This window comes from Vulpes vulpes, chromosome 12 (assembly GCF_048418805.1).
Source record: "Vulpes vulpes isolate BD-2025 chromosome 12, VulVul3, whole genome shotgun sequence".
Classification (NCBI taxonomy): domain Eukaryota; kingdom Metazoa; phylum Chordata; class Mammalia; order Carnivora; family Canidae; genus Vulpes; species Vulpes vulpes.
The window spans coordinates 84,573,267-84,600,151 of record NC_132791.1 but is presented as its reverse complement, the minus strand read 5'-3'; the positions used below and the strand labels follow the sequence as shown (position 1 = coordinate 84,600,151).

General features: G+C 42.5%; 1 protein-coding gene and 1 pseudogene across 5 annotated transcripts in view; one reads left to right on the top strand and one right to left on the bottom strand.

The window, feature by feature from the left end:
* The window catches only part of KIF13A (kinesin family member 13A), a 208,387-nt gene that overhangs the window by 14,071 nt on the left and 167,431 nt on the right, over nucleotides 1-26,885 (bottom strand). For 3 of the 5 annotated variants that reach the window (XM_072729060.1, XM_072729062.1, XM_072729064.1), the window contains 17 exons: nucleotides 26,051-26,191; nucleotides 25,036-25,185; nucleotides 21,706-21,867; nucleotides 20,517-20,690; nucleotides 18,180-18,331; nucleotides 16,222-16,354; nucleotides 15,878-16,024; nucleotides 12,404-12,442; nucleotides 10,666-10,765; nucleotides 9,101-9,227; nucleotides 7,268-7,323; nucleotides 5,880-6,004; nucleotides 5,439-5,615; nucleotides 4,032-4,124; nucleotides 3,713-3,869; nucleotides 2,647-2,720; nucleotides 568-615 (listed from right to left, as the gene is read on the bottom strand). In XM_072729060.1, coding sequence (XP_072585161.1) covers nucleotides 568-615; nucleotides 2,647-2,720; nucleotides 3,713-3,869; nucleotides 4,032-4,124; nucleotides 5,439-5,615; nucleotides 5,880-6,004; nucleotides 7,268-7,323; nucleotides 9,101-9,227; nucleotides 10,666-10,765; nucleotides 12,404-12,442; nucleotides 15,878-16,024; nucleotides 16,222-16,354; nucleotides 18,180-18,331; nucleotides 20,517-20,690; nucleotides 21,706-21,867; nucleotides 25,036-25,185; nucleotides 26,051-26,191 — 2,055 coding nt within the window. The remainder of the gene's footprint in view (nucleotides 1-567; nucleotides 616-2,646; nucleotides 2,721-3,712; nucleotides 3,870-4,031; nucleotides 4,125-5,438; nucleotides 5,616-5,879; nucleotides 6,005-7,267; nucleotides 7,324-9,100; nucleotides 9,228-10,665; nucleotides 10,766-12,403; nucleotides 12,443-15,877; nucleotides 16,025-16,221; nucleotides 16,355-18,179; nucleotides 18,332-20,516; nucleotides 20,691-21,705; nucleotides 21,868-25,035; nucleotides 25,186-26,050; nucleotides 26,192-26,885) is intronic. The other 2 variants (XM_072729061.1, XM_072729063.1) reach the window with 1 other exon arrangement.
* On the top strand, nucleotides 17,079-17,819 carry LOC140594805 (small ribosomal subunit protein uS3-like; annotated as a pseudogene).

Sequence of the window (26,885 nt, the reverse complement as noted above, 5' to 3'; positions counted from 1 at the left end):
CGATACTGGTATAGTTAAGAAGGAAAACTCCATTTGTGTATCATAAGCTTATTTCATCTTCTTCCTATTTCTCTGGAGTTGCCTGCCTTATCTAAAGACTAGATTTTAAACTTCTGGATACAGTTGGTGATTCTACTCTTTGAATCACTCAGTCCCCAGCATAATACATTAAATATAATATATGCTCCAAGAAATATTTGCTGAGCAAGGTCATGTTGCACAACATCCTTAATTTTAAATCCCTAACGTACCTAGTTGCAATAATTTTGATTTTGCAATGGTAGATATAATACTTTCTTAAATCATTGAGGTAGACCCATAAACACACAGATATTCAGCTCTGTGTAGGACTATCTGGGTATGGAAAATATGCTAAGGTACAGCATTGACACTAAGTACAAAGCAATTCCACATTAAGTCTTTGTACTTGGAAATGGACACGTGGAGACAAAGATCCACATCAGATTAAGATGGAAGTCCTGAGATTTTAAAAAGACCAAGGTACCCTAACTTTTCAGACTTTGATTCTGCTAGTAACCTAGCCATGCCCACGCTACAGCTACACACCTTATCATCTTCATCAAAGCCAGAAAGGTCTGGTCGACTGGAGGAGACCTGTAAGAGATCCATGGTTTTATCAATGTGGTTGATGTACTTAACATAAATTACATAGAAATATGGAAATGTAATGCCAGTTTTACAGCTGAAGCCTGAATGACCTTCTCAACCTCCTTTCTGCAATCCTCATGAGTAACAACTGTACTAAATCTGGGGTTGATTATTCCCATACAGGCTTTGTACAGTTACTTATATACATAAAAATTGATTTGTATATAAAAATATATGCACATATTATATATAAATATATAGGCACATGTAACATATATTTTGCATCTTTTTATAATTAAAATAAGTGGTATCTTACCATACATGCATGGTCTTTTTCATTAGTCTCATAATTTACTTGTTCTATTCTAGGTAGATATCTAGGCCACTGATACTTTTTCTCTATTACACACTCTGATGAAATAAATTATTGTTACTGTCCCTAAGTATCACTCTAGCTTATCCCACAATTATTGACATATATACCATTTCAGTAGTTTTAAATACATCCTATGTTTATTTCGTTTCTACGTTTATTATTTTTTAAAAGATTTATTTATTTGACAGAGAGAGCCAGAGAGCACAAGTGGGGGTAGTGGCAAAGGGAGAGGGAGAAGTAGGCTCCTCGCTGAGCAGGGAGCCTGATGTGGGGCTGGATCCCAGGGCCCTGAGATCATGACCTGAGCCGAAGGCAGAAGCTCAACCACAGCCACAGAGGTGCCCCTAAGTTTATTTATTTTAAGTAATCTCTAGATCCAACATGGGCCTTGAACTCATAACCCTGAGACCGAGGGTCACATGCTCTACCGACTGAGTCAGCCCAGCCAGGGGCCCCCATCTCACATTTCTATGAGAAGCTTTCGAGTGCATATTAAGGCCTGGAATCTCTGGGCTGTAGAGAAAGTTGTGTGCACCTGCAACACTCTCTTCCATAGCGATTCTGGGGTCAGCTTATGAAATTCTATGAGAAATCATGTTGGGAATTTATAGATCTGTTTAAGGCGATGTGCTAATTTTTCTTTGATACTGTGTGTTCCCATCACTGAACAGTCTTTTTCCTTGAGTTTAGGCTTTATTTATGGTGATAGTTGCATTCAGGCTTTCTCTTTCTTATATGATTTGGTTTTTGTAGGAAAATTCTATTTTGTTGAAGCTTTTACATTTACTGATATAACCTTCAGGTTTGCTTTTATGCTGTCTAAATCTCTGTCCTCTCTAGTGATATGTCTCTTTTTATTACCAATATTGGAATTATATTATCCCAATATTTTCTTTCCTTCTGCAATTAATGTTAAGTCAGTCCATTTGACCAGTCTTTTCAAAAAGCCTGCTTCTCAGCTTTGTTGATTCTATCATTGGTTTTCTATTTCATACACCTCTGTTCTAATCTTTATTATTTCCTTCTTTGAATATATTATAATTCTGCTCTAGTTTTTATTATCCTTTAAAATTTTTTATTCTGATTTTGTTTGTCTTAAAAAATTTTATCCATAAATACTTCTCTGTGAATCTCTAAAAATTATGGAATTCCTCCTCCCTTCTTATTTTTAAAAAGGATTTTATTTATTTACTCACAAGAGACACAGAGAGAGAGGCAGAGACATAGGCAGAGGGAGAAGCAGGCTCCATGCAGGGAGCCCGATGTGGGACTCGATCCCGGTACTCCAAGATCACACCCTGAGCCAAAGGCAGATGCTTAACTGCTGAGCCACCCAGGCATCCCACCTCCTCTCTTTAAGAAAATGATAGCCAGGATTTTTAGCTGACTTGACCACCCTTAAACCAACTACGTTCAATTTGTGTCTCAAGAAACTTCTACCAAGGACATAACTTTCTGAAGAGAAATCTGGAAGATTCCACTAAAAACTCAGGCATGTGACCATAAGCACGCTCTCGCGTGTGCCTCCCTAGGAGAGGGGAGAGGCTTGGCAATACGGGATGCCCACACCAGTGAACCCTGGCCCCAGGGCCCTCACATGCCACACCCCAAGCCCTGAGACATGTCACAGAAGCAACAGACCCTCAGCAGGGTGTGCTCACATTATGAACATTTGGTGTGCTGAGACTCCTCCGCAGGTGCCGGGCTTTGGTGGACAGTGCTTCTTTGACCGTGACTGCCTGTAAATGTCAAAAGAGCATTTATTTTTCCCCCCTCTGATGACAAATAATATGTTTATTGTGGAAGGTTAGAACATACAGGAATAAACATCATTTCAATCCCACACTCCCTCCCATATTCACAAAAGCTAGAATCTTATTGTACCCACTTACCTCTTTTGCCTTCATCTACCAAAAACACTTTCTAAAAGACCAGGAAAACTGCTGAACCAAAGACATTTATGTTGTGGAATTTTTACAGGGGTAGACAGAGAAAATGTAGAAGAAACACCCCTAACTATATATATATATCCTTTGCAAAACTATCATCAACTTTGATGCTGTTTGTGTTTTATTCGCATAGCCGTTTCAGTGGGACTTCCACTAAAGGAAGATTTTTCTGACAGATCCCAATCTTAGTCCTCTTGTTGCTAAAAATGCATTTTCCACAAACTTCAGCTGCTGCTTCTACTGTTGACAGTTCGTGTCTCGGAGTTCCACTACCTAGTGGGTTAGTTTCACCTGAAACTACTATTGCTGCAGAAGGTAACCCAGACCCCCCAAATTAGGGAAACACTAAAAGCACATGGCTATCACGGGGGCTCTGGGGTCGAGCCTTCCTGGTTTACAGCTGACTTGGTACCACCTCTTAGCTGTGTAGCCATGGGCCGGGTAGTGCACCTCTGCTGGCCATAATTTTCTCATTTACAAAAGGGGATTCTAACAGTGTTTATCTCCTTCATAGGGCAATCTAGAAGATTAAAGGAAAGAACACATCTAAATTACTTGGGCACAGAGAGCGAAAGTAGAAGGTATTCAATAGAATGTAGACATTATTTTCATTTTTGCTACTATTTTGTGACAGTAACCACTCTGTCTAGGAAGAATGTTACTCAGGTTATCCTCCTCTGATGGATGCACAGGGAAGGCATTTGGTACATGAATTCATTTTGGTCCATTTGGGAGGAAGGCTGGTGCTCTGGCTCCCTGCTCCAGATACTGCTGTCACTTGCCTGCCGGAGCCGTTCAAGACTCAGAATGTTCTCCACCTGCAGCACACCACGCGTGTATTTCTCTATGTAGGTCTCTCCGTCTGAAGTGCCTTCATTTTCGCTCCTTGCTGCCATGAGAGCCAGGGTTTCCCGGTCCTCAATCTCCTCTGTTGCCTGAAGGGACGAGAAAGCAATTACAATACTTTTACATGAACAATATTTTTATCCAAATTATGGTGAGAAAACGATCTAGAAGTTCTAAGAAATGAACACATTCTCTAATACTATTTTGATATTTTAAGAAAGAATATTTTTAAGAAAAAAAATATTTTTTACCTTTGGTATATTAGATACTATTTCATAGGTCACACCACAGGAATAAAATATATTTTTCAATGATATTCTCCTCTTCAGACTCTGGGTGAAACTCTGGTAGGAAAGGAAAGCTGGATTAAGCGATGTGAAACATATAAGTTATCTGGCATTTTACAAATTGTAGAAGCATTAACAAATACTATGTTTTTGATACACATACAATACTCAGAAAAACTGAACTGAAAAATCCTCATCTCTGACCCTAAAGGACAACAGATTCCAGCTGTTATTTGGGGATTAGATTACAAATTTGCAGCCGATTCAGGATTTTTGGGGGGTTGCTTTTCTCTCATTGGCAGCCTTCCTTTGGATCTTGATAGGATTTATTTATTTTTAAAAATTTATTAAGTTTTAAACATTTTATTTATTTCCTTATTTAAGAGAAAAAGAGAAAGAGAGCACAAGCAGGGGGAGGGGCAGAGGGTGAGGGAGAGAAGCAGGCTCCCTGCCGAGCAGGGAGCCCAACATAGGGCTCAATCCCAGGACCCTGAGATCATGACCTGAGCTGAAGGCAGGTGCTTAACCAACTGAGCCACCCATGCATCCCTATTTATTTTAGAGAGAGACAGAGCAGAAGCAGGAGGGATAGAGGGAAAAGAAGAAAGAATCTCTCTCTCTTTTTTTTTATTTAAGATTTTATTTATTTATTCATGAGAAACACACAGAGAGAGAAAGACAGAGACATAGGCAGAGGGAGAAGCAGGCTCCATGCAGGGAGACTGGATGCGGGACTCGATCCCAGGACTCCAGGATCACGCCCTGGGCTGGAGGCAGGCGCCAAACTGCTGAGCCACCCAGGGATCCCCCAGGAGAAAGAATTTCAAGCAGACTCCACATGGAGCGCAGAGCCTGACCTGGGCTCAATCTCACAACCCTGAGATCATGATGTGAGCCAAAATTGAGAATTGGACACTCCATCTTATGCCACTCAGATGCCCCATAATCTTGATAGGGTTTAATCAATGTATCCTCGCACAGAAAAAAAACTGGAGAGGGTCAATTTTGCCAACAGCACCTCTGCGATGGGATCTGGGGAAGCAGCAGGGATTTGTTTAGAGCCTGCTCCTTGTCCTGTTTCATCACCAACCTGCTTGGACTTGGCATGTAACCTTTCTCAAATATTGAAATGTCACAGTCTACTGCCTCCTAGGATTACGGGTCTCAAGTCAGCCAAGAAAGCCTAGGTGACATCTGCCTATGCTATCCTCATGCCCCATTCATTACCTGGGGGCATGAGGATAAGACTGTAACTTGGCTTATGTGTTGCATATCCACTCTATCAACACCACAAAACTCGACTTTGTGATAGAGGGAAGGAAGACACTTCGAGCTCACATGCACAAGAGCAGAATCAGGCCCCGTTACTACCTGTTTGTTGTAAATATTGGCTGCAATCCGTTTTCGTAATACTAACTCCATAGCAGCCGGGTGGCTGAGCTGGACCGTGGTTTTCACTATTAGGTAAATCCTTTCGTTCTGCGGCGTGACCCTATTCAGGTGAACGGAATCATGCACCGAGGAGTCCCAGGAGGCTGTGGCTGAAACCTAAGAACAGGAGAAGGGTTGGGGACAGGGAAAAGACACGGCTCAGGGGCAGCACTTTGACATCGCATGTGAGAGTGAGAAGAGAAATGCAACCCGGCGGAATCATACATCTCCTCACTTTTTCTGCGTGACAACACACACTCAACTTCTTAATGTTTCCAACCCTTTCCCCCAAAGCAGATCTCAACACTTCAATGAGAAGACAGGCCCGTAGGTATGTGCACTAATCTGAAGCCCATGAACGGAACCTTAGTGGTCAAGTACCTCCTCATCACTGTGCTTTATGATGGGCAAGTAGAAGAACTGGCTGCCGTGCTCCTTGGGCAGGATGGAGTTCACGCCCGATGCGTGGGGGCCCACGAGTTGCTCATTGGCACTGAGGTCATCCGCTGACCAAGTCCATGGCACAGAAAGACAAGTGGGAGGAGAAGTCATTTTTTAAAGCAAGCACTGAAAATTTTTAAATCTGCTTTTCACAGATGAAGTTTACGTGTAATGCATTTCATGTTTTTCTTTCCTTCCTGATACCACAGTTGAAATACAGATTCTGATATTCAAGATAGGTTTTTTTTATAGAAACAACTACGAGAGCCAAAAAGGTACCTGTGAATCTCCAATAACATGGACAAATATATTCCATAAGTAGTCCAGGAGCAAATATTTTCCCCACAAAAACACAGCTGACACTTTACTGCTTTTTAAGGTCAATTCCTTGTGGTAACTTGGTGTTAGGCTTGTGTCCCACTTACATAACTTACACATGGTTAGACATTTGTAAAGCTAAATGATCAATTTAGAATCAAAGTTCTAAGCCCTTGGGAGAAATGCGAAGATCATCTTCCCCCAATGCCCTACGCCATATGGGATGGAACCGTCACAAATTTCTGTAAGTGGTCATCCAACATTTGCTCTTATTCCTTCAATAACAGGAAACCCACCACTTCACGAGGCACACATTCTACTTTTAGGCTTTTAAACAATTCTGCCAATGAAGAGCCAAAGTCATTGGCTGGTCTTCCCTCCAAATGACAGATTTCCAGGCTGTGTTTTGAGATACCAGGGGCCAGGCAGATGAGCCTGCCTGAGCCCACCCATCTCCCATCACTTGGCAATTCTGCCTTTGTATTCTACATAGAGGGTTCCATTTAAGACTTCATTTTGAAAATGGATTTTACCACTAAAATCCATTGAGAACCATCATTCTTGGTTCACGCCGGCTCAATCCCATTGCTATAGTAAAGAACCACTTTTAAGAGGGTTTACGCTGTAATCACGTTCTGGCATCAGCACTATGGGGGGGTGGGTGCGCAAACGGCACTAGTCAGAAATGCAGATTCCTAGGCCCTTTCAAAGCCTGAAGATTCAGAACCTCTGTCCGTTAAGTCTCCCAACCATAACTGTTTTAATGTTTTTTTTTGTGTGTGTATAGTTCCTTAACTCTCAGAACTCTCTTTTTAAGATTAAATATCCATCTCTCTCTCCCTAGTGATGCTACACGTCAAGGTTTATACATTTGCTTGGACTACAAATGTCACCTAGATACAGCATATGAGTGATTAGAGAAGTAATTTAAGGAATCACAATCAGGTGGTCTGAAGAGATTACAAACCTAAATGAAATGTGAGGGCCCCTGGAACCTGGGGTCTGCTTACCATTCAAATCAAGGAAGAGAACTGGTATGTGGGTTTCCATTCCAGGTGGTGGGACCCTAAATTTAATAACAAAATTTAATCATCACAAAATATGTGTGTTACATCATGTTAATCAAACATAGAGGCATAGAAGAGAACCACTGTGGAGGCAGTAATTCTATTCATGAAATATTTGTATATTTCTTGACATCCCTGTAAATACATATCATGAGAATTATGTGACTTCCACAAAAAACTACCAGTTATGTGAATCAGATGTAACTAAGTGAAACATAGATTTGATGGTTTTCTAGAAATAGTTCTAGTGAGGGGGAAAAAGGGAAGGGATGCTGTTAATACTGGAGACAGGGGACACGATCAGAACCCAGAGAAAGTAAACAAGAAGACAACACTGAGGAGAGGACAAAAGGCCTATCAAAGGAGGAAGGGTTGTGTGTGAAAAGACCAAAGCAGTGTTTTATCAAAAACTGGCCTGTGTGCATCTGAGACACCTCGGAGGTGGGGGTGGGGACTCTGAAAATGAAAAGTCCTGAACCCATCCTTTCTCTTGTGAATCAGAATACCTAGGGACAGGACTGAGGACTCCACATCTTACAAACAGTTGAGACAATCTAAAGTTTGGAAATGACTCAAATGAAAGTGACTGGGGTAAGGAGAGAGACGGTCTAGACAGGGCCTCAGGGAATGAGGTGGCTGTCTGCAACATGCGGCTGGCAGACAGACTGCATGTGTGCCCTGCAGGATTCCAGGACAGCGGGACAATCTGCAGGGAGAAACATCAGATTACAAATTTAGTGCCAGCAAATTCAGATTTTCTGGTTTCATAATACCATCAAATCCGTTATACTTCCCTTTATTGTTATAGACACAAATAACACCACTGATGTTTCTATGCCTACCCTAAAGAGACTATCTGGGCATGTACATTCTCTGTTCAAAAGGAATCAGATTTCTCCTAAATGCCTAGAACATATGTATATTTTTTAAGATGTTATTTATTTATTCATGAGAGACACAGAAAAAGAGGCAGAGACACAGGCTGAAGGAGAAGCAGGCTCCCTGCAGGGATCCTGATGTAGGACTTGATCCCATGATCACAACCTGAGCCAAAGGCAGACACTCAACCACTGAGCCATCAGGCGTCCTAGGATATATTCTTGCAAAAAGAATGAGAATCAGATGCAGCAAGAGTAGTCACCACTTAACAAATGGGGATCATGGGCAAGGTGTTTTTAATACAATATCTCTAATCCTTAAAATAGTACCAAAAATGGAGCTCCATTCATAGATTAAAGCCTCAGAGAAGTCAACATTTAACACTTACAGAGCTACAGCTGGAAACTAAATCCAGATTTATTTGAGTCCAGAGCCTAGGGGACCATGCTGTTTCTGATCTGCATCGGGATGGACCGATCAATCACTTGACTGGCCATGGTTATTTAGTGCTCAAGAGCGGACTCTATGTTATGACCAAACTGAGCAGGCATGAGGGCTCATAAGAAAATATGTTTTCTCCCCTCTTCACATGGATTCTGGAAACACCCTTCTTTCAGGCCAACATAAGAGAATTTCTGGAGATCAGAAAACTGTCCAAGCTGCTCATGTGGAGAAACTGAGACGTGTGGTATTTGCTTCCCGGACAAATAGTAACAAATAAATGCTCGCTGGCTTCCTGGGAGAGCAAGTCAGCTGCACAAGAGCTGGGTGGCCCCTCCCCAAGCAGCTCATGGCACTTAGCATATACTGTGACAGTCCTGGAAAGTCACTCGTGGGACACCAGCACAGGCCATCCGCACCATCCTGTCCAGCCTGCGTAGGCAAAAGGACACTCACCAGTGGGCAGGCGCCCCAGGGACCCCGCTGCCCGGTGCAGGCACCAGCACAGCGTTTCTTTCCTCAGTGAGCCCCACCCACTGCTCCACAAGCCGGGCTTCCCGCTCCATGTCGTCCTCCGTCTTCTCTGCAGGACAAAATGACTGGATGAGCAGCAATATGGGGGAAAAGACAATTTCCAAATTTAAAATAAAACAAATAGGTTTTCACTTGGTGACATCCCCAAGTGGCTCAAACATCCATGATGTTTAAAAAAAGGAGATGAGGCTTCGATGTTCCAGCCTGAGCACCCAGACAAGGTTGGTGAGTCCAGGACACTCAATGGACTTTCAAGGAAAGGACACGGAAAGAGCACTGGGACAGGGAGGAGAACACAGGTTATTTTTCCTGGTTCTATACTCTTGGGGAAGTTACTCAACAGACGAGTCCGGGCTTCCTAGTAGTCAAACAGGGACAATACAAGTCATGTCTACTTTACACACTTGTTGGAAAGATCCAATGAAATGATGAATGTTGCCTTGCTTTGAGTATACACCGCTTTACAGAGGTTTAAAACACACCACATACCATATTCTGTAAAACTAACTTTGTCTTTTATGCTCCTGACAGAAGAGATTTTATTTAACATGTTTGCAAACTGTCTGATTCATAGTTAAACCCTGGAGCTATCTGGGTAGAGTCAAAGTGAGTTTCCATGAGCAAAGCTGAGCACATCCACAAACTGACACCAAGAACGCTGAGCCACAGAGATTTACTGAGGGGGACCCCTGTGCTAACTTCTACCTAGAACGGATTAACATTCATAATGTGTCCTTTGGTGCAGAACCAACCACAATGAATGGATCATAGGATGAGAGACCAAGGGTTCTAAGAACACAGCTCTACCCTGGAACTCTAGCAGCTGCTGCCAGCAGAAGCAAACTGCATCCCTAGAGTTGAGTGGCCGTGGGAGCTGCAGGCCAGCTTCAGACTCACCCACACTGAGTGCATGGCTGCCGCCCAACAGGAGCCAGGCGCTGACCTGCAAGTGCTGTGGTTTCAGAAGGGACCTCCCCCCAGCTGCTGTCAGCCTCTGGTTCTGGGCCTGGAACGCCTTATAATGAGATCAGAACCCAGAGATACTGCATTTGCATTCATCACAACTAAATGGGAGTTTAATGTTTAATGTCACAGTTCACAGGACAGGCTCATGAATACTTATTACTTTCAGATCCCACACTGTACAAAAGGGTTTGCTACTTACTATCTGTAATTGTTACTAAGATGGTCAAAACACTCATATGTTACTGTCCAACTGAGGGAAGAAAACCTGTCACCACTGTCTAGGAGTGAAAGGGCTACTCCCAGGAGGGAGTTTAATTCCACATAGCTTTTTAAAAATTTATTTTTTAAAGATTTAATTTATTTATGAGAGAGACACAGAGAGAAGCAGAGACATAGGGAGAGGGAGAAGTAGGTTCCCTGCAGGGAGCCCAACGTGAGACTTGATCCCAGGACCCCAGGATCACAACCTGAGCCAAAGGCAGATGCTCAACCCCTGAGCCACCCAGGTGCCCCTCACATACCTTTTTTATTGCTGACTTTTTTAATCTGTTCATCTAAGTACTCTCGTCGTTTGATGAGTGCATCAGACCACCTCTCTCTCACACAGTTTAAGTCTTCTTCCTGACATCAGGGAGGGAAAACATTTTCCTGTAGAATACACAGACGACTATTTTTTTTTTTTTAACAAAGATGTTTACATTGATCAGGAGGGTTTTCATTAGGAAAGGCCATTGAACATTGCTGTGTGATTAATATGCAAGAAAGCAGAGACCTCAGAAACACAGCATGCTGATTGAGGAACCCATTACTCAGAAATCAGAGCCCCTGGATTTCCAAAAGGATAATTATACATAAAAGCAAGAGAAGCTCAAACTACACCAGCTGTTGGGATGATTCTTACATCGTGTGTGTGTATTTAAATTGAGCTATTCATTTGAAGGATGTGTGATTCCAAGCAGAAGGACATCATGAACAGAGCCCAAACCATGGAAAAGCAAATGGAATGGAAAAAAAAAAAAAAAAAAACACAAAAACACAGGCATTTTATAGTTTATCGTTCAATGGCCTCAAAACATGTATTTTCTAAAATGCAAAGAATAGATCAGCAGAGAACCTTTCAAACTTGCTGTAAAGACTTTACCTCCAACCTCTACCATAAGGCTCACCAAAAATCACCCATGCAAACACCCAACATGCAGTCAGCCATGCTTTAAGAACTCCCAGAAGCAGCTGTTGGGACTTCACCGTGAACCACGCGGCAGGAAGCGCACACACAGCGGCAGGACGTTAGTTAATGGCATTGCTGAGATCCAAGGGGAGACTGGCATTTCCCCTGAAGTTTTTGTTTGCTTGTTTTCTTTCTTAGTAAAGGTATGAGGGAAAGAAACCCATCAATTCTACTCAAAACACTCTCTGACTTGCCTAATTCCAGTCTAACCCTGAAGACATCAAGAGCAGACAGCAGAGGACTTCTGAGGTTTTATCTACAAAGTACCCACCGTTTCCAGGCAGGAAAGCACCCTGGGAAAACTGGAGAATCATTACAAAGCCTGGGGACGGAACCCAGAACACTTCACCCGGATTTGCTGCCTTGCCTGTTCCTTTTATTCCACATTCCATGGCAGCAGGCCAGCCAGTGCTGACTAGATACAAGTTTGCAGTTGCATTTTTTTTTTCTAAATTTCCGGAAAGAAAAAGCTGAGATTTAAATTCTCCAAGTTACGGACAATTAAGCTTGGTCCTAATGCGAGAAGGAAACTGGCTAACCACAGCTAAGCAACGTGCATGAAATGTTTTCAATTTCCTATCCAGCAAGAGACTTTTAAACTAAAACAGTATATTAGAACAATACTACTCTCTTGGCTGAGGAGCTAAGTGCAGTTTTGCATAGAGAAGACAAAATTCTACTTAAGGATTATGGATGGATAGTTGCACGATTTTTAAAATCATTACTTTAATACAGCAATAATGGTCTTGCTTAGAAAGTCTTTACAAAAAAAAATAGAAGAAAGTCTTTACAAGGTAATTCAAGATGACACAGCAGCAGTGCAGTATTTGATCACAAATTTTGAACGGACAGAGAAATCTATAGAAAGAGTATTGTATCCCCGATTATGTTTAAAGCAAGTCCAGAGCGAGGGAAAAATTGCGTATTCTTCCTCGATGGTCCTCCTTCCTCCTCCCTGCCCTCTGCTTTGCAGATGCTGGCAATTAGCAGTAGCTGTGCCCCATGCCACAGAATGACAGCAGCAGTGATACCTGATAACTATCCATATCATCACCATCCTCATCATCTCTCTGGTAGGAAAAAAATAAACACAAAGGACATGCATTTTGTTTCTCAAACAGCACACAAATAATTCTTTAAGCGTAACACTCACATTATAATGGACAGCACACATAACCACATAACACCAGTATAATAAAACATTTAAGTGAATTGTGAGAAAGGCTTAGTGGATTTAATACACTTGTCTATAATTAAGAATTTGAGTTTGAGTTTTGTTTCATGTTTTTAATAAAGAAAGCAGTCATTTAAAAAACAAGAACTCTCTTAGATGGGACTAGGAATCAACATCATTGGGCCAGGCCTTACCCTATTATGTGAAGGGTGGGTATGCATTCCTAGGTGGGCTATCTGAGATTTGGAATGGATTTAGACAAAATGGCAAAACTAGACTCTATTGTTCGACGTCTTAGCCATGAGGCAAGCCAGGGCTCCTGGAGAATTAAATGATCACACAGTGGTGGTAGAGTCAGGACTGGAAGCCAGGTTGTGAGTCTCTCCACTTGGCGTCCTCCTCCCTGCACTACACCACATGCAAGGAGGAAATCATCACAAGTGAAAGCCCACTGGGAGCCTCAGGCTATTCACAGACAAGGTGGTGCCTTGTACTACTACCACAAGAACACAGCCCGCCATGTTGAATATATGGACCTACTGTTATCCACTACTGGTTATACTAGCATCACACCAATCAGTTGAGAAAAATCAGAACTGTCTTAAACCCATGGCAAGAGTTTGCAATAACCATTTTGACAAAAACATTTGGCAAAACAAAATCACCATGTTGAAAATAAAAGGATTTAGTTGGGACTATTTTCCTCAGACATAAGAAAAGAGAAACTCCTATTTGTAGGGGAATAACCATCTATACAGTGGCGAGTTCTATTCAATAGGAATGCCGGCCCATGTAACAATCGTCTTTTTTTTATATGGTTATTGGAGGGGTAATACTCAAACATGCAGTGAAATGGTCTAGTAGTAAAAAGACAAACTGTTTTTTTCCCCAAATGCTTTAAAAATATAATTACATTACTCTCATACGTAAATATACTTCAAAATATACTGCTTTTAAAAAAAGTGCTTTAAAAATACAGTGAAACTTACTCTCTGCATAGATTTCAAATATGAACTTTTGTTTTAGTTTGGAAACCACTACTATCATTTGAATAACTAACTTATTAAATGCATACCTAATATTGAAGTAATGCTCGAATTTTGACAAAAATCAGTTTGTTTTTTTTTAAGATTTTTATTTATTTATTCACAATAGACAGAGAGAGAGAGAGAGACAGAGAGAGAGAGACAGAGAGAGAGAGACACAAGCAGAGGGAGAAGCAGGCTCCACGCCGGGAGCCCAATGCTGGACTCGATCCCGGGACTCCAGGATCGCGCCCTGGGCCAAAGGCAGGTGCTAAACCGCTGAGCCACCCAGGGATCCCCTCAAAAATCAGTTTTAACTCAGGAGGAGAGTGGTTTTAAAAGTGCATATAATCAATCTTTGTAAGGTTCCTAAAAATGGGAATATGTAGTCAGCTGATGATACCTGTTTCATAGGTCATGATTAAGGATGCAAATTCAAAGTTTTATCTAAGATTAGAGATTTATTAAGCCACAAAATTTTAGTATAGACTGGGATCTCAGGGAATTATTCAGCTTACTTCATCGTTCTGGAGAAGAGAGAAGGGGAATTCGAGGATCCCAACAAGGTAACCAGGAAGGCTGTGCTACACTTGAGAATCCAGGTCCTGGGGTGCCTGGGTGGCTCAGTGGTTGAGTATCTGCCTTCAGCTCAGGGCAGGATCCCAAGGTCCTGAGATTGAGTCCCACATTGGGCTCCCTGCAGAGAGCCTGCTTCTCCCTCTGCCTATGTCTCTGCCTTTCTCTCTGTGTCTCTCATGAATAAATAAAATCTTAAAAAAAAAAGAATCCAGGCCCCCTGGTTCCAGGCTGGCGACCTTTCTACCAGGCCCTGCAGCCACCCCCAAAGTTGAAGGCCGAGTGAGGGACTCAGCTGGGATGAGAATCCATACAACCCAATTTCCTACCCTACACATGAGGAAAAATCTGGGTGAGAAGGCTGGGCTGCCCCAAAATAGCAGACTGTCCTCATACCTTCCTTCATACTCTCCCGGGCTCTGGGAACCAGGGGCGATTTTGGCCTGAGACAGAGAAGGCGGTATTTGACAAAATTATGCCTTCTTAAGGCCTCATAGGCCAAGCCAATGCTCCTTCTTGCTTTCAGAGCAGTCTCTGCCTGAATGCTGTCTTTGCCTGAATGCCAGGGAGCCCAAGGAAACTGAGACAGAAGATGAATCATTCTCAAGACGGGCTGGGCTTCCATGCAGACTCCACAAAGAAACATTTCCTCCTGTCACAGCAGGGAGAGCTCTCTCTCTCATGTGCAGTGAGGGAGCCAGAATTCAATGGGCTGATTTTCCCAGTCCCTAATTCATACCTGACAGTAAACTAGGGACTGAGCAAAAGTACATGCCTTCTTCCTGGCCACTGCAATCAAGTTCCTAATTTTTTTTTTTTAAAGATTTTATTTTATTTATTTATTCATGAGAGACAGAGAGAGAGAGAGAGAGGCAGAGACACAGGCAGAGAGAGAAGCAGGCTCCATGCATGAAGCCCGATGTGGGACTTAATCCCGGGACTCCAGGATCATGCCCTGGGCGGAAGGCAGGCGCTAAACCACTGAGCCACCCAGGGATCCCCACAAGTTCCTAATCTTAAAGTTTATTCTCACAGAGTGATAAAGAGCTGTGACTGGTAATATGAAGATCAAGTCTTAGATCCTTTCATCCTTTACTTTTTATAAATACTTGTTTATTAAAAAAAATACTTGTTTATTTATTTAAAAAAAAATCTCTACACCCGACGTGGGGCTCAAACTCAGAACCCCCGGATCAAGAGTCGCATGTTCTTCCAACTGGGCCAGCCAGGTGCCCTATCACGGTCAATTTTTAAAAATGAGAACAGAAGAATTAGTAAAAAAAGGATTTAATGGGCAAAAATGATCGTGAAGACAACTTCTAATTAAAAAAAAAAAAAGAAAGAAAGAAAAGCTTTCAAAGACCTGCTTAATTATGCCAGTGTATGGGGGCAATTTTGTATTAATAAAAGTGGACCAGGCCAGTTAACAAGTGGCTTTAAATATCCAACATAACTGGATCCAGACAGAAAATGAAATCTATGTAAAGTAAATGAGGAACATAGCATTCATATGTATGTTTACAAATATAATTATTATTACTGGACACTAAGCTGGTATAGTATTTAAAATCCAGTAAAAAGGCAATAGATGGAAATTTGAAGGGAGAGTTGCAGATACAAGGTCAAGAAAAGGAGTTGTCATATTCCCCAAAGGTCTCCATCAAGATCACTGCCTTAACTTTGCATTAGCCAAGCCTCGTTACATACTATTTCAAATCTGTTCGTCTTACCTGGTAACTGTCCAGCCCTCTTTGCAGTTTGGTGGACCTGGCGGTGACACAGCCAATGGAGACAGACAAGATGGCCTCGACCATGAGTGGCAGGGTCCCTGAATGCTGTACAGGTTTCACAGTGACCTGCACCCTCCGGGAATGACCCTGTAGAGGTGGGGGTGGGGCAGGGGGCATGATGCACCAGTGAGTGCCAGGAATGGGAATGGCAGAGTGTGGGAAGACGGCAAAGAAAGGGAAGAGAATCAGGGAATACAGAGGCACATAATTGGGGAACTCCCAAAAACAGTGTGAAAGCGTGGGACCCAAAGAAAACACCCAACAAGCAAAAGCAAGCCCAGTACCTGTCTGAGTTGAAAGATGCCTCCCGTATTAACATCTTTTGCCTGGTGAAGCTCCACCGCAGAGTACTCCCCTAGCTCATTCAACTCCAATATGGAGATCCACATTTCTATTCTTCGTGTTACCTCATTCCACCTGTGAAAACACATTCCAGTGAACAAGTGTCACCGTCCAGGGACATTATGAGAAGTAAGAATGAACCGTTATCCACTGGGCACTTACTATGGGCTGGGCATCATGCTATGTGCGTCCTGTAGATTTTCTTACCTACTTCTCAAAACAACCAGATGGTATACGTCTTTTGTATTTATTTTATTGAGGTATATAACTTATATTCAGTGAAATGTCCAGATATCAAGCACAGAGTTTGATGAATTGTGAAAATGCACACACCTCTGTAAGGACCCCCACCATGTGCCTCTGAAAGTTTGCTCATGGCCTTCCCATTCAATATCCACAGCATCCCACAGCAGCCATATAACCAGAGATTAGTTCTGCTTGTTCTAGAAATTCACAGAAAGGGAATGATAGTACGCTCTTTTAGGTCTGGCTTCTTTGGTTTAGCATCATGTTTTTGCGATTCATTCAAATGGGGAGCCATAGTCCTTTTCCTTGTTATTAGAGCTGAGTAATATTCTATTACGTGACTAGTGGTACAATTGGCTTATCAAACGTTCTCACACCTTTGGGTTTTTGGCAGTTTGGGGATATTACAAAAAGAACTGCCAAGAACATTTGTGAACAAGTCTATTTACAGACTTATGTTTTCATTTTTCTTGCGGAGATACTTAGAAGTGGATCGCTGGATCACAGAAGAGGCAGAGGATCAACTTTATAAGAAGGTCTCCTGCGGGGCAATATGGTGGGGCAAATTTCCAAGAAGAGGGAGTTGGGGCCCAAGGCATCTTCAAAGCTGAATTGAACGAGTTTCTCATTCAGGAGCTGGCTGAAGATGGCTACTCTGGAGTTGAGGTGCAAGTTACACAACCAGAACAAAAATTATTATCTTGGCCACCAGGATGCATGATATTTTTGGCGAAAAGGGCTGGTGGATCTGAGAATTGACTGCAGTGGTTCAGCAGAGGTTTGGCTTTCCTGAGGGCAGTGGAGAGCTTTATGCTGGAAGGGTGGCCATGGGAAGTCTGTGTGCTATGACCCAGGCAGAGTCTCTGCATGATCAGCTCCCAGGAGGCCTTGCTGTGTGGAGGGCCTGCAATGGTGTGCCATGGTCCATCGTGGAGAGTGGGGCCAAAGAACAGTGAGGTTGTGGTATCTAGGAAACTCCCAGGACAGAGGGCTACATCCATGAAGTTTGTGGATGCCCTGCTGACTCTCCATGGGGACCCTGTCAACTGCTATGTGACACTGCAGTGTGCCATGTGCAGCTCAGATGGGGTGAGCTGGGCCTCAAAGTGAAGATTGTGCTTCCCAGGGACCACATGATGAGACTGGCCCTAAGAAGTCTGTGTCTCACCACGTGAGCACCGTGGCCCCCAAAGCCTCTCTGACCACCACCCCCATCATGGAACAGAGGGTGGGAAGCCAGAGAGGCCTGGCATCCATAGCCACTACCCACAGCACAACAGGTACTCCTTGGTAGCTGGATCTGGAGTATAAATGTTGTTCTATAAAAGGGGGAAAAAAGGGAAAATATCCTGTTTTTTTTCTGTAAGCTTTACAGTTTTATCTTTCACATTGAAGGTTCTGATCCATCTCAAAATAGGCTTTGTGTATCATGAAGGCCAAGATCAAAGTAGGTTTTGTCTATAGGGAGATATGCAGTTGTTCTAGTCCTGTTTGTTGAAAAGGCCTTCCTTTCGCCATTGAATGTCCTCCATGCCTGCTAGTTCCTTTTATCCTTCCCATTTCCCAAAGGAGGAGACAGGTCTGGGGACTCCTCCCCTTAGCCTTTGTCCTGGTGCCAGTTGTCACCCTGCATCCAGCCCAGCCAAGTACGAACCTGTCATGCAACGTTCTCGTCTTTGCATGAAGAGAGTCAACTTCCCACATGGAGCTGCCATTCCCAGCACAGCGGTGGCCCCACACCTCAATCGCCAGGGCTCCGTCAGAAAGGAACTCCAGGAGCTCTTCTGTTACAGTCACCACGTAGTCCTGGGATAAGCAGGAGCAAGAGAAGAACAGCAAGAATCACGCACAGAGCAATCTGTGAAATTTCCGTATTACCTTTTGATTGTATAGAGATTCACTCTGGAGGCTGTTAGTCTGCAGAATCCTAACTGGAAAACCACCTGTGCTGTGTTAAAGACCCGGAACAGGGACACCCAGGTGGCTCAGTGGTTGAGCGTCTGCCTTCTGCTCAGGTCGTGATCTTGGGGTCCTGGGGTGGAGTCCCACATTCGGCTCCCCACAGGAAGCCTGCTTCTCCCTCCCCCTGTGTCTCTGTGTCTTTCATGAATAAACAGATGAAATCTTTAAAAAAGAAAAAAAAAAAAATCCCAAAATACCAGCTCTTCATACTAGTGAGGAAGAAATGATTTAATGGACTTCTTTCTTCAATCAATGTGGACACTGAGGAATGTGTCCTGTCCCACATTCCAATGCCTGTGGGGTGCAGAAGAGAATCTGCATTCTTGGTTCTGCAGGACCACTCAGAACTCCCACGGTTATAAACTAATCAGCACATCATTTAAAGGAAAAAAAAAAAAAAAAGTCTGATTGCTCCTTGCTCTGGCTTGGAAGACTGAAAATAGAATTAAATTTCCTATGATTAACTTCATGATTCTGTGCTCTTACTCTGAAAGTCTCCCACTCTAGCTCATAAAAAGCAGACAGAGGAGTGTGAGGAAGTGAATGCTGCGTGGACTGAGAAGTATGGAAATCACACTGAGTGAAGCAGCAGGCGAGGGGCCACACCGAGCTTCTTTCCAGCACCATCTTACTGGAATCTCTGGGGAAGACAACTCTGTGGCTTCTGGAAAGACCCGTGCTATACTGATTGAACATGCTACTACTTACCTTCTTGTCTATTTAGTTCGGAGACAGAGCCAGAATTTTAGAAGGAAAACAAACTAATGATCACTTACTACAATCTACACATTTATTGATGGAAAAAAAACCAGGGTCATGCAGTGAATCCAAGGACTCTGCGACTAGTGTTTATCAAACCAGTTGTTAACTAGAATGTACTTAAAATTCAGACTTCATCCTTCTACAAGAACAGCTTTGTGGATCCAAAGAAAGATGGGGAATATTTCAGAGTATCCAGACAACAATAACAAAAAAATAATAGGGATTTTGAGAAACAAACTTGGTGAATATAAGTGAAAGAAAAAAAAAGTGGACTATTTGTTTTTAGAAAAAGAAAGACTTGACAGTCTTTACCTATGTGAAATTTGATATGTGTAGAGCCAGAAAGAAAAAGCACCATTTCCAAAGGAAGGGGTTTGGAGTATCTGTTAAGGATTGTACAAGGAAAACCAAAATTACACAGAAGGTAGCATCTGTCTGTCAGAAACAACCCATGGGGAGTCTGACGTGAAAGTTAGGAAGGGGAGCTAATAGCCACAAGACAGGGACAACCAGCAGTCACCAGAAATTCGCCTTGTTTATTTACATTTTTTTAAAAAACTCATATGGCACATCAGAATGCTATGCCTGAAATGCTATACCACATTCAAAAGAATGAAAAGAGGTTCACATATATTAAAAGGCATAATTCTACAATACAAATAGTGACATTTTTGGTAAAAAAACTTTTGCAAGAAGTTATACATGTGGGAAGCCTGGGTGGCTCAGCGGTTAAGCATCTACCTTTGGCTCAGGTTGTGATCCCAGGGTCCTGGGATTGAGTCCTGCATCAGGCTCCCCACAGGGAGCTTGCTTCTCCCTCTGCCTGTCTCTGTCTCTCTCACTGTGTGTCTCTCATGAATAAATAAAAACTTAAAAAGTTATGCATTCAAGATGGTAAGAGACTGTATCTATGCCCATTTGTGTGTGAACATGTATTGACAACACACATAAAAGTTGTAGGGCATAGAAAGTTTACCTAAAGGTGTACAAACTGTCACTGGCCATTCCACCTCTAGGGCGTAAGACTTCAGGTAGAGGTCTTTCTGACTCTATTTTAAATACTTCCCATTAAAAAAAAATAAAAAATAAAAAATAAATACTTCCCATTTGAATCTGTACTGAAGAACATTTTGAGGTTAAAAAGTCCAACACACATATTACATTCCTTAAACATTCTTAGGAGGAGACTTCTAAGTTATAAGAAGAGCTCTGAATGGCACCCGGGTTCATGCCTCCCGCGCAGCTCAGTCTGTAAGGGTGCCCATACCTTACAGTGAGAGAAGGTCACGGTGTACTGGGCGTCCCTGGTCTGAGGGGAATTCACCTCAGGATCCACCACCGGGGCAGCCACTGTAGATTCACACTGGTCCCAGAATGTGTATTGACAGAAGACAAAATTTGAGAGGTTTAAGGGCAGCCCAGTTGCCTCTTTAATTTTTACCTAAAGAGATATAAAATAACAACAATAAAAAAAACATGCACTATAACTCCTGTAAAGAAAACATTAGGAACATTAGGGGGGAATCCCTGGGTGGCTCAGCGGTTTGGCGCCTGCCTTTGGCCTGTGGCGTGATCCTGGAGACCCGGGATCGGGTCCCACGTCCAGCTCCCTGTGTGGAGCCTGCTTCTCCCTCTGCCTGTGTCCCTGCCTCTCTCTCCCTCTCTCTCTCTGTGTCTCATAAATAAATAAATAAATAAATAAATAAATAAATAAATAAATAAATAAATAAATAATCAATCAACCAATCTTAAAAAAAAAAAGAAAAAAAAAAACATTAGGGATGCCTGGGTGGCTCAGGAGTTGAGCATCTGCCTTTGGCTCAGGGCATGGTCTTGGGGGCTGGGATCGAGTCCCGAATGGGGCTCCCTTTGAGGAGCCTGCTTCTCTCCCTCTGTCTGTATCTCTGCCTCTCTCTCTGGGTCTCTCATGAATAAATAAAAAAATCTTAAAAAAAAAAAAAAGAAAGAAAGAAAGATAACATTAAAGTATACATTCTTACTTCAAGTATTTTAAACTTAAGAGTCAGTGAGGAAATACAGAAATCAGTTATCCACTTGACATCTGAAAAATATCTGGCACATGAAGGTTTCTGCCAATAACAGGTCTGTACCAGAACCATGACTATAGCATGAGGACCTGGCAACAAAGGCACACATCCTCTTAAATTTTCCTAGTGACTGAGTTTCTGACACAGATGCAACCCTTGCTGGAAAAGCCTGATTCACTGAACAATATACTCTCTCTGCATGCTAAATGCACAAGGGCTTTTAAAATTTCATCAACTGGCCTCAGGAAGTGTGCTCTACTTCTGGAAAGAGTCCTGCCCACCGTTGTACTTAAGATCAGACTGTTTAATGCTTACTATGCCCTAAGAAAATCTCCTCTAAGATTTTCTGTAGAACTGCTTTGGATGAACAGGGTCATTCATGGGCGCCTGCCCATCTCGTCCTCTCACCCGGCAGGTCAGCTTCCTGACTCGGTGAATGACCTCCCCGCTGCTGTCCACGACTTCAAGGCTCCCGCCTTCGCTGGAGTTCTCCGAGGAGTCGTCCTCCACCACGCGCTCCGGGACAGCCCCTGTCACTCGCATCACTTCCACATGGAGGCGCCCTGCAACCTGCGGTGGGGACCAAAGTGTCTGGGCATTGATAGGCATCCTGTGGAGTCTGACCTAAGACAGAGAGCACTCTACCACACTCCCAGGGAGCAGCCCCAGGGCTCCTGCTGGGCCATTTCTGACGATGGGGAACTCACCCTTTCTGTGGCCAGTCCATCCCCTCACCTGCCCCTGCAATCACCCTGTCTGACTTGGAGCCATTTGCTTCTCTGCCACTTGCCTTCTGGAATCAGCTTCGTTCCTGTCCTTCTTTCCAGGCAGCCCAAGAACTGAGCACAGGCAGCTATCATATTCTACTTGGAGTCATCTGTTTTCCACATTCATATATTCATTCATTTACTCCTCTGATCAAATACTTGCCTCACGGGAATACCGAGACAAATAGTCCAGAGATTTGTGTGGGTTGTTATGGGATAAAGTGATCCAGGAATCAGCTGTGTGCCAGGAACTGCACTAAGTTCTGCACTTATAACAGTAAACCAAGGGGTACCTGTGTGGCTCAGTGGATGAGCATCTGTCTTTGGCTCAGGTCGTGGTCTCAGGGTCCTGGGATCAAGTCCCACATCAGGCTCCCTGCAGGGAGCCTGCTTCTCCCTCTGCCTATGTCTCTGCCTCTCTTTCTATGTCTCTCTCATGAATAAATAAATTAAATCTTAAAAAAAAAAAAAAGTAAATGGGAAGACATAGTCAGCAGGCTCATGGAGTGTCCACTCTCTTGGGAGCAGAGAATAGGTATGTAACTCAATGGGGAGGAGGGAGCAGGGTGATGGCAGGCTCCCCTAGGGAATGAGACCTATCCCAGGAGGATTGACAAGTACAAAGATAACAAGTTATAAGGAAACCGTTCCTTTAAAACAGTCCGCCTCCCTCAAAGACTTAAAATATCCTCCATATCCTGGTGGTCCTCTGGATAGGTGTAGTTTAGTGCTGTCTCTCTTATAGCTGGTTGCATAGAAATGAATTAAGGGACAAGAATTATCCTGCAATTGGCATCCCCTGAGCTGTAACTGGCCAAGTCATCTTTCAGCCACAGGTTAGGGTTGCAATGGCTAGAGTTGTAAAGGTGACACATATTTTGACAGTGCTGTGTCATCTTAAATAGTAAGCCTCATTTTTAAAGGCAGGTTAGACCCAACTTCCACATAGCAACTGGCATTGGCAGCACAGACCTGAAAAAATTGGTCAGTGGTACTGGATGAGCGAGACCAATATGGAGGAATCAGAGGAGGGGGAAGAGGGGAACAGGAGAAATCAGTTTGAAAATAATCGTTCTCAAGCTCTTTTTCAATGTTTTTGAGAGTCAGATACGTTTTTAAAATAATTTCAGAGGGATGAATGGAACACTCAAAGCCCCGCCCAGACCCTAGCTTAAGAACACCTGACTGAGAGAAAGGCTAAAATTCACAAGTCAGGAAATGATAGATGTTGGCAAGGATGCAGAGAAAAGGGAACCTCTTATATGTTGGTGGGAACGCAAGCTGGTGCAGCCACTCGGGAAATCAGTATGGAGGTTCCACAAGAAGTTGAAAATAGAGCTACCCTATGAACCAGCAATTGTACTACTAGGTATTTACCCCCAAAATACAAATGTGATGAAATGAAGGGACATCTGCACCCCAATGTTTATAGCAGCAATGTCCATAATAGCCAAACTACAGAAAGAGCACAGATGTCCATCGACAAATGAATAGATTTGATTCATATATATATATATGCACACGTTATATATGAATATAATATGTGTATGTATAATATATATAGTGTATGTATTACATATATATAATGGAAGAAGATTCGTGTATATATATTATATAATATTACACACACACACACACACACACAATGGAATATTACTCAGCCATCAAAAGAAAATAAATCTTGCTATTTGCATTAATGTAGATAGAACTAGAGGGTGTTATGCTCAGTGAAACAAGTCAACCAGAGAAAGACATATATACAATTTCACGCATGTAGAATTTAAGAAACAAAGCAGAGGATCATAGGAAAGGGAGGAAAAAATAAAAGACAAAATCAGAGAGAAGACAAATCATAAGAGACTCTCAATCATAGGAATCACACTGAAGGTTGCTGAAGGGGATGTGGTGAGGGATGAGGTAACTGGATGATGGCGGGGCATTTGGTGGGACACATAATGGAATGAGCACTGGGTGTAATGGAAGACTGGTGAATTACTGACTTCTACTTCTGAAACCAATAATACATTAAGTTAATTCACTGAATTTAAGTAAAAATTTAAAAATCATTAAAAAAAAGAACCCCTGAATTCCTTTGCCACAGGAGTTTTGCTCATTTTTCACATGGAACAAAGCAACTCTAGCCCACTGGTCTTCTAGAGCAGCATGTCCCCAGGGGGTTGCCACACAGAATGTGAGCTGTGTACTTCCACACCATAGCTGGGAACCTGGGCTCTGTTTTCTGGTTCACTTTGGCCAGAATGGTATCCTACTTGCGGCCTACCCTAAGGATCACAAAAAATAGCTAAGTATTTCAGCTCTGCATGTTATGAAAGGGCAAACTCAAGACTACAGACGTCACTAAATTTAAAATAAAAACATCAGTTGATGAAATGGATAAAAATAAAAAAGTTTGAACCTGAATATCTTCTAAAACATCTTAGGCCCACACAAGGCCAATGCATGTAAATAACTGAAGTGTGAGGTGTTTTGTTTTCTTCTGCTTTTTAAAAAAGGAGCTAAGCTTGTTTTCCTTGAATATCTTAGATTTAAAGATAATGCTCCCAGTTGTATCTTGTGAAGACCACATGGGAGCCGGCAAGGAATCTGAGTACATTAACAAACGTAAGAGATGAAGGCAGAGGAACATGGGGACAGAGCTGAATCTGGTTTCCAAAAGATTCCTAATTTGACCGAAACAAAGGAAAAAACCCCCCGTGAACCATAAAAAAAAAAAATGTTATAATCATCTTATGTGATTTTAATCTTATATTCTTAAGAAACCATGATTTAGTTTTGATAGTTTCTGTTGATATGAACAGAGAAGAATGAATGTGACCCTGACTATTCACCGTAGTTTCCTGATGGACCTCAAGCAGAATTTAAATTGGATTCACAGACACACACACACACACACACACACACACACACACACACACACCAATGATTTCTTCCAAGGCTGGCTTGTCCTTACCTCCCCCTGCTGGCTGATGATAGGAACTGCATACTGAAGTTTCACATCATAGAAGAGACACTCCAAGAACACGTTAGCCACGCCAATCAGGTTGTGATTCTCTTGGGCTTCATAGAAAGGGTCACCTCGTTTCCCATAGAGACGCTTTGCCTGATGGGTAGGGTGGGCAGGGAGGAAGATGAGTAGGAAACAAAACATCAACCTGGATAATATTATTTAAAACTAGCCCTTAAGAATGTTTTTAAAAAGAAAGCATTTACATTAAAAAAAAAAGAAAGCATTTATCTAAAGAAATTAAAAAGAAGTAAAATCGCAATCTTGTCGCATAAATAAAACAAAAGCAGCCTGTGGGAGGGGCTTGACAGCTGGGGGGCTATCCCTCCATGAGGGATGTCCTCGTGGAGAGCTCCTCCATAGTTACTTCCTTTCTTCCCTCTCACACTCCACGTGCAGTCTTTTTCACACCATTCCCTGTGCTCTGCCTCATTTTTCCTTCACCGAGGCTTCTTTCCATTACCAATATCCCCAGAAATGGATTGTGTTTTCTAAGATTCTTCTTTGTAATCTCTCGTGCCATGATCACAACTGGGAGAGCATGAATGAATACAGAATCCAAGCCGATTCCATCCACATGGATGTTTTACAACACTGACCACACAGATCACTTTGATTCTATTTGTTCACAGATTCACTTTGTTCTATTCCAGTTCACTTGAAATGCAGCAAAAACCCCTGACAAACAAGAATATGTTGTGTGTTCTCTTTATTTAGCTCCTGTTCATGTGGGAGTCACAGCCTTTATGACCGATCCAATTCAGGACCCCTCTCAGGGTCACTTCTATGTTACTTCTCTGAAATGCATGTCCAAAGCATGACTGCATATACTTCCCGCCGTGTGTGTCTGTGTGTGTGTGTGTGTGTGTGTGTGTGTGTGTGTGTGTGTTTGGACGGTGGTATCACTTACACTCTGTGCTTTCAACATAGTCAAATCTCCTTTACATTTTGTCTCTTTTACCTCAGGGATTTTTTCCTTCCATTCTTGATAAAGATCTCTCATATCAATTAATTTATTCTCCAGCTTCTCAATGGTCCAAACTTGGGTGCTCTTTCCTTTCCTCCTCACCTGAATAGCTGGCTCACTCACAATCGCTCCTCTCTGCAGAGTGAAGGAAAACAAAAACAAACAACAAACCAGAGAAACCTTATTGTGACTTTTTGGGTTGTTTGAGCAACGTAGGTAACGTCAAGTAGCAACTGGAAAAAGACGCCTCGTGCATACAGGAAGATGAAATTCTACTAGGATCACAAAGTATTCTAGGGAATATTCTGGATTATTTTCCACTCAACTGCAGAAAGATTAATGAAATCTTCTGTGTAGACCTATGCACATGCTTTTTATTTTTATCACTAGAACCAAACTATAAATCTCTTCTCTCCAGTTTTTATATTATGATCATCTTGTGTTGTTAAATATTCCTCATAGACATGATTTTTTTTCCTTTTAAACAGATTTTATTTATTCATTTGAGAGAAAGAGAGCGCGTACAAATGGGGGGGGCAGAGGGAGAAGCAGACCCTCCCCCCCGACCCCCCACCCCCACCCCCAAGCAGGGAGCCTGATATGGGGCTTGATCCCAGGACCACGGGATCATGATTTGAGTCAAAGTCAGATGCTTAACTGACTGAGTACCCAGGTGCCCCTCACAGACATGATCTTTAATGGAAACATAGAAATCTATCATATGAATATACCACTCATCTGACAAATTATTATATTGTTCAACATCATGACTATTTTGAATTTTTGCTACTCTAAAGGCCATTATAATGGGCATCCTTGGACAAAAAGT